The sequence below is a fragment of the Lissotriton helveticus genome, chromosome 6 (genome assembly GCF_964261635.1).
Source record: "Lissotriton helveticus chromosome 6, aLisHel1.1, whole genome shotgun sequence".
NCBI classification, from domain to species: Eukaryota; Metazoa; Chordata; class Amphibia; order Caudata; family Salamandridae; genus Lissotriton; species Lissotriton helveticus.
In genome coordinates, this window is record NC_136067.1 from 1,300,317,563 (window position 1) to 1,300,325,829 (window position 8,267).

At 46.0% G+C, this 8,267-nt stretch overlaps 1 protein-coding gene across 1 annotated transcript; it reads left to right on the forward strand.

Moving 5' to 3' along the window:
* Positions 1-548: 548 nt before the first annotated feature.
* On the forward strand, positions 549-1,502 carry LOC144762685 (integrase/recombinase xerD homolog). Its single transcript, XM_078647928.1, has one exon. The coding sequence runs from the start codon at positions 549-551 to the stop codon at positions 1,500-1,502; it is 954 nt and encodes a 317-aa protein (XP_078504054.1).
* The last annotated feature ends 6,765 nt before the right edge of the window (positions 1,503-8,267 follow it).

Consider the following 8,267-nt stretch of genomic DNA (forward strand, 5'->3'; position numbering starts at 1 on the left):
AGGAATATCGCTAGGGCGATGTCAGGTTTGAAGGAAAAACACCATCACACTAGGCTGACAACTGAGATGAAGGATGATTTGGTCACGTGGAGGGATTTCTTGGAGGATTTCAATGGGTCGGTAATATGGCAACAACCGGCGCAGGACAACAGAGAATTGGAACTTTATACGGATGCAGCAGGTAGTGTTGGTTTCGGGGCAGTGTTAGGAGCCAGGTGGTGTATGCAGCACTGGCCAGCGGAATGGTTTGAGAGGGGGCTGGTCCGCAACATCACATTTCTGGAGTTATTCCCCATTATTGTGGCTCTTCAGATATGGGGCAATTTTCTGGAAAACAAAAAAATTGTGTTTTGGTCTGACAGTATGTCAGTGGTTTTGGCGGTGAACAACCAAAGTGCCAAATGTCCTTGGGTGCTCCGTTTACTGAAAGTGCTGGTGCGGGAGTGTCTGCGGCGTAATGTGCATTTCATTGCAAAGCATGTGCCAGGCGTGGTTAACACAGTAGCTGATTCCCTGTCTCGTTTTAAGTTAACAGAATTCAGAGCGCGATGGCCGCAAGCAGACGCTCAGATGACAGCCTTCCCGGAAAGCCTGTGGAAGCTTGGTGCCCCATTGCTCCCGATCTCATAGCGGCATCGGTTGCTCCCAAGACTAAGAGTAGGTATGAGAAGGATTGGCAGGTTTACAGGGCTGTTTTGCAGAGCAAAAAGGGTGTGGGAGAATTTACACCACAAGGGGTGCTCAGTTTCATAGTTAGCCAGAAAGATGGGGGAAGGTCCCTGGCTCTGGTACGCAGACAATTATCAGCAATAGCCTTCTTTGCAGGGATAAAAGGGGTGATGGATCCCACTAAAGACCTTAGAGTTAGAAGGGCCATGAAGGGATGGGAACGATTGGTTCCAGGGGAAAAGGATTCCAGGAGACCGATCGATTCCAAAAGGTTGGTGAATATCTTGGGGGTGTTGCCGCAGGTTTGTTGGTCGCATTATGAGGTGCAATTGCTGCAGCTAGCATATTCATTAGCTTTCTTTGGGGCATTCAGGGTATCAGAGCTAGTGCCAAACTCTAAGATGGACAGACAGGGTGGGATCGCCGTTGATGATGTGGTGATGGCAGCGGGCTTGCTGCAGGTCAGGGTACGGCGGTCGAAGACAGACCCACTGGGAAAAGGAGTATGGGTGCAACTGAGAGCAAGCCAGGGGGCGGGCTATTGCCCGGTGATGTTGATGGAAAGGTTCATGCAGATGAGGCCAGGATGTGAAGACAATAGGCTGTTGGTGCATGAGGATGGTACACCGTTGACGAAATTCCAGTTCACGCGAATATGCAAGCGGGCTCTGGAATTGTTAGGAGAAGACATAGCTCATTTTACGTCACATTCATTCCGTATTGGGGCAGCTACTACAGCAGCGGAATTAGGACTATCACCGGGTGCTATCAAGAGAGTGGGCAGGTGGAATTCAGCGAGTTTCGAGCGCTATGTGCGACCGCAGCTGGTATAGGTGGGGTGGTACCCTCAACAGGTTGGTACTTACCCACTTTTCTCTTTTGTATTTTGTTTCTGGTCTCGCTTGCAGGGGTGGCAAGCCAGAGGATGCAAGTATGCTGGTGTGGAGATTCGGTCATATGCAGAGCGGGGAATTGGTTTGGAGAATCTGGGGTGGACAAGACGCAGAGGGCCCTGGGAATGGTCCACAACTGGTTAGGTTTGGAGGGCCTGCGGGCTGAGGACGTTTCAACTCATTTGAGGAGTGCGCTCAATAAAGGTTTGCCTATTCCAGATGTGCTGGTTATTCATGTCGGGGCTGAAAATATGGTCCCAGGGGGCAGGCGAGAAGCCAAGGAGGCATTATTCTCTCTTCTTACTTGGATCAGAAGGGCATTGCCGGACACAACAATTATTTGGTCAGAGGTTCTCACTCGGAGGGAGTGGGGGTGTGATGTGCCGGCAGCAGCAATGAACACGTCAGTAAAGAAAATGAATAGGGAGGTGGAAAAGTTGTTAAGGGGTTCACAGATACTGGTTATTAGACATACCTTGCTGCAGACATTGACCCCAGACGAGTATCGGGCAGGGGGGGTGCACCTGACCAGGGTAGGTTTGGAGGTGTTTGTGCAAACAATCCTGGGGGCCATTATGTTACACCCCGGTAGAGTGGCAGGGCGTTAGCATGGGGGGAGGGCAAGAGCGCCAGTGGGGCTCCTTGCCCTGTGGCGGGGTCCCTGATAAGAGAAAAGGCTGAGGGACTCCTTTTGGACGGAAAACGGTTCACCCTGGAGCAGGGGAGGCTGTTATGGCGGCTCTAGGCTGGCGGGAGAGGGGGCCGTCCTGCTGGTGGTCCTGGACTCTCTGGCTCTACCCTAGTAGCTGGTGGCTTGGAAAGGGGGTGGTGTTGTGTCCTGCTGGTACAACACTCCTCTAGAGATGCCAATTTGTATATATATGGTAAACTGTGGCGCATATGTATGGGCGCAGCATTTATGTGTGAATTTAATAAATGGTAAATGTGGGAAGTTTTACCCACAACTGAAATGGATTTTGGTATAATAATAAAGCTACGCAGAGGACACCAATCAGTTGTAAGTGTCTTACTGGGAGAGGGGTGAGCCTGGGGTAAAGAGCGAATGGCACGAGATATCCCCACTATGAGAGGCCACCCCCGCGTCTAGGGGAGGGGGGCCTTTAGTGGGCATTCCGTGCCCGCCCCTGTAGGTAAAGTTTCGATTCTGGGGTTGGACGTCATGGGGAGGGTCTCGGTAATGCGAGACTCCTGGTGGGCGTTCGAGGACCCTCCTTCCTAAGGCGATAAGGAGAGCAGCACCCCGGGAAGTAGCCCTCTTTCGTCTCTCGCCTGGGTAGCAGGAAGGCCAGCCAAGAAGAGTTGCCCACCCACCCATCCCTAAGTTCAAATGTTGGGGGCGGGGGCGGGGTCCCTGATAAGAGAAAAGGCTGAGGGACTCCTTTTGGACGGAAAACGGTTCACCCTGGAGCAGGGGAGGCTGTTATGGCGGCTCTAGGCTGGCGGGAGAGGGGGCCGTCCTGCTGGTGGTCCTGGACTCTCTGGCTCTACCCTAGTAGCTGGTGGCTTGGAAAGGGGGTGGTGTTGTGTCCTGCTGGTACAACACTCCTCTAGAGATGCCAATTTGTATATATATGGTAAACTGTGGCGCATATGTATGGGCGCAGCATTTATGTGTGAATTTAATAAATGGTAAATGTGGGAAGTTTTACCCACAACTGAAATGGATTTTGGTATAATAATAAAGCTACGCAGAGGACACCAATCAGTTGTAAGTGTCTTACTGGGAGAGGGGTGAGCCTGGGGTAAAGAGCGAATGGCACGAGATATCCCCACTATGGGTAGAAGATATGAGGACAGGCATACAGTTTTACTAATCAGTGTCTAATAGTGAGTTAGAAATGGTAGGCTGTTAGGAAGAGGAGTTGGCCATGAAGGCTAGGGAGGTCGACCTCGAATCTGGGGAACCGGGTTCAGTCTCGACAATGACGATGAACATCCTGTGATTCTGGGCAAATCGCTTAATCTCCCCGTGCCTAACAAAAAAATTATTGTGTTCTCATGTAACGCAACTGGTGCTATGTAAAGCGCTCTGATACCCAATACCGGGTCATGTTTGCGCTATATAAATCTCAGTAAAAAAAAGAAAGACAACCAAGTACTCATGACCAAAAAATAAATACACAGAAGCTAATGCACAAACACAACCATTAGAAAGGCACAGATACAGCCCCACACAATAAAGATGCAGGTAGGCAGCACAGAAGTAGCCCAACACCAGCAGGCAAAGGGATATGTTCCTCAGACAGAGGGATGTACAGATGTATGGCTCTATGTTTCACTGGCATTAAATATTTAGACATTTCCTGAATAAATCACATTTTTTCTACTGGGTAATAGAGTACTTCATTCTCCATTCCCATACAATTATTGCCCTCTTTGGAATGCTCATCTGTCAGTAGAAATGCAGTGTTCTATTCCTGCCCTTTCCAACTTTTCAGTTGAGGAGGATGTTCAAAGGGGTGCATGTCCGCAGATAATGGGGATATTCGGTATGTTCAGTTGTCCTTAGTTAAATAGGAAACCCCTAATCCATTGGACCATTGTGAGCAAGTCGAGACAAGGACAGAGCTGAGTTATTGTAAAAATATACTGTGAATTAAAAAAAAAAACAGATCTGTGAGCTATTGAATATTATCTCAAGTATCTTTAGTTTTTGGGTAGGTCCTGAATTCAATGGGATTCTTATTGTCAAAATTACAAGTTTTTTTAGAACAACCTGATTCAATTGGATTCTTACACTCAAAATCACAAGCTCTGTGAAACCAGCCCTTGCCATCGTTTGCTTGTTTGCAAAGATCATGGAAATGTATCACAGCTATTCGGTAGCTTTATGTCTTTATTTAAAAGATATGGCATAAGTTTACAAGACCACTCCAGCTACTCAAATATTGTGCAGCCATTCCAAGGACTTTCTTTAAAAATCATTGTTATTGAATGCACTGTTTAAATGAAGACTGCAGGTTCCACAATGCACTGAGTTGTTAAATTAAATCACAGGGCAAAAATCACGGTGCTAAACATTTCTGGAGCATAACAGTTAAAATGCACTCATTGTTGTATTACTGAGTTCAAATTAAATGTGCCTTGATATTTCAGAAAATGGAAAAATCAAGGGAATGCTTTATATTCATTTTACTTCTTTTACTGTACTAAAATACAGTTGATTGTTATGATGGCTTAGATTCACGATTCTCCTTTTTCACATAAAAAAATAATTTGCGTTTTACAATTCCACATATTTCTTTTAAATATTTTACCATGACAAGCTATCTGCAGATGTTCATTTTACTTGATTACAAAAATGTATAATTCTGATGGCAAGAGAGGAGTTGGCCTAACGGCTAGGGCGGTCGACCTCGAATCTGGGTAATTGGGTTTGAGTCTCGGCAATGACTTTGAACATCCTGTGATTCTGGGCAAATCGCTTAATCTCCCCGTGCCAATAAAAAAATAATGGGGCAGATTTACAAGCACCTTGCGCCACTTGTGCGTCACTTTCCCCATGTTAAAAATGACGCAAAATTGGCGCAAGGGGCTTGTAAATAAGCCCTCATGTGTCCTCATGTAACACAACTGGTGCCTCTGTAAAGCGCTCTGATACCTGTACCTTTGGGTCAAGTTTTCATATAAAAATCCGTTAAAAAAAGATTAAAAGCCTGCTTTGAAATGAAGGACATTCTACCAACAGCTATCTATACTGTGATATGGGTCACATAGCTATTAAAAGAAATAGATACCTCTAAGTTAGTGACATAATGAACTAGCATCAAATAGATAAAAACTTTACCAATTACATTTTCATAGCTGTCTGTCTCTTAATCAAAGGAATTCCACAGACCAACCTCCCTTGTCCATGCTTGTATATTGCATGCAAGAATTAGTAAGGGATGACACAAATGTCATCAAGTCAAACAGGAAATGGAACCAGAAGTACTTGAATAGATCAGGGGAAATGAGTGATACTGCAGGAAAAGCTAGGAGAATACATTTGTGTTGCAAAATGGGATCTGCCCAGATTTTCTGCTTTTTTTACCACCCCTTTTGGAAGTTTTACTATGGGTGAGTCTCAGCACATGTGTCTCAACCATGGTATTCTCATGGTAAATTGACAGCATGCGTTTAACACCAGTGTATGGCTTTTAAGATAAGGCTGCTATGATGCAGCAAGGGGAAGGGGCCCGTGGCTAGTTTCACGTGAACATATGTGCCCATACGCAAGGTCTAAACATGTGAAACTACTTTTGTGCTGGAAAGCTGGTGCAGAGGGGACTCCGCAGGGCTAGATATTGACTGGGGGTAGGTCGAATAATGTTATTGGACCCTCAAAGATAAAGTTAGTATGGTTTACAGTTTTGTCCACATTGACATTTTATAATAGAAATGGAGGAACTCTGCCATAGAGTGCCGTTTTGCTTCCCTTTGGCCTAAAAAGTCACGCAAGGTATCAAACCTTTATGAAAAGTGTGCGTCAAGATTGACTAGGCAAGTTCCAAGCAGATATACGTGCACCTTATGGGTCGTCCAGAATGTTCATATTTCACGGGTTCAGCTTAGAACTAAGCCCAGGACTTTTGTCATTCTACTGGTCCCAGTTAATCACATTGCTCCCCAGTATGAGGAAAAATGGCCTCCCCACACAAAAGAAGTAACTAACTGTGCCTCCCTCAGCTCCTGAACAGGAAGGGTTGGCAAAGAATATCTGCATATGTTAATTAGCTGTCACACAGTACAAAGGATATGAACATCCCAGAACCACCTGGCAAAGGAGAGAGCTCAGACAACTGGAGCCAACACTGGAGGGGCCTCCTCTTTAAAATTTTGGTGGGAATGGTCCAGGCAGTGAAGGCAACTAGGGGCATAAATAAGGCTCGCAATAGAGATGTTACAAAGAGAATTCTGGATGGCACCATTTTTAACTGCTACAGCATGTTGTGCAGGAAGGTTGGGACATGGGTCGAGAGGTGATGTGGCACCTTAGGATTGGCCAGGGGTGCATTGCTTCTTGAACGCCCTCCTGCTAATTTTAAAAACTGCTGCACAAGGGCAAGAGAGTACTTTTGTTGGAGTCCGAACACTAGGACATCAATGACTACAGCAGCAATGGACAACTGGAACGACAAGCCCCTTGATGTCCTAATGGACTAAGGACTCTGCTTACAGTTAAACACAGGACTAGTGAGTGTCTCAAGGAACAGAAAAGATGGTTCCCTTACACCCCCAAAGGACTAGTTGGGAGAATATCTGGACTTCTGCACCCAAGTAAGAGAAGATGAGCACCAGAGAGGAGGGGAGAAAATCTGGTGTAGGAAGCCAGAAAATCCAGCTCCCTTTGGATGCACCATCTGAGAGCTGAGGAGGTCTCTTAAAGCTACTATTGCTTGTTATAGTTCTCCACCAGGAGATAAACGAACCCAGGATTGCACAACTTGGCCCATCAGGTCTGACCACAAGCACTCCTGGAGTGGGCCAGGGTGCAGCAGTTGGCACAAGTGTAAATTATTGATCCCAACTCCGGGCCCCATGAAGAAATGGAAACCAGGCAAGAGCTGCCATGCCCCTCAAGAAGATGGAAAAGGGAGGCGGGACCCAATTTCCAGGGCCCCAATGTACAAAGAGGTCCCCAATTGCGGTAGGCTCCCCCAGATTTTTGCGCTCATGTCTGGGGGGAGCAGGGAGGACACCACAAGATAAACATCCTGCCTGCACGGAGTGGGCAGCAGAGAAGCACTCTGCCAGCTCCTGTGCAGGTGGTACAGGATTCAGGCCAGGTGGAGAGCCAGCATGGACAGCTTTTGCTTCTAATTTTGGGAGTACGGCAGCCTCTGGGGTTAGGCCTAATAATGCATACAATAAAGACGCAGACACATGGGAGTATATTTACAAGGGAATAGCGGAGCATGGCATTACACACAAAATGCTAATGCCATGCTCCGCCACTCCGAAAAAACAGGTATGCACCGTATTTACAACAATACGGTGCACCTGTGCATTTTCCCTAGTGCAGGCACACTTTCACCATAGAAACCAAAGGGTGTTGGGTAATATGCCCACTGCAACACCCATTGCGACCCCTTTCACGCTAAGTGAAGCATGAAAGGGGGCATTATTTGAAAGGCACTGTTAAGCCACGTTAAGTGGCTTAACTCCCCCTTCTAAATAAGGCAACGGGTTTATCGCCACAGAAACGTCAGAAAAAATGACGTTCCTGTGGCGATACGTGCTTGTAAATATGCCCCATGGTATATTCATGTTAAATGTTTTCTGTACCATTTATACTGATTTTTGACCAATGTTGAAATGCTTTCTTGACATTAATACATTGATTTACATACGTTTATTATTACAAGTGAATTTATGAATTTCAACATCTAGTTATTGGTTTATTTTAATGTGGGAAACCTCTGACAAGGCAATATGCTTGCCAGTACATGTGATGTCATGACCCTTTCACAATAACAATACCAATATGCCTGTTTTTATTAAGTGAAACACCCGATGTTGTGATGTACTTTCTGCTGTGAGGGGAGTACTGTGATTTGGGGGATCATGACCCTTTTGGGGTCAAATGTGACTTGAGAGTGTCAGCAAGGTATTTTTATGTATAAAGTTGCAATTAATGCATAGTATTTAGTAGTCTGTGTTGTGTGTAATAAATATACTTTCACTTTTGAAAAAAGCACTGCT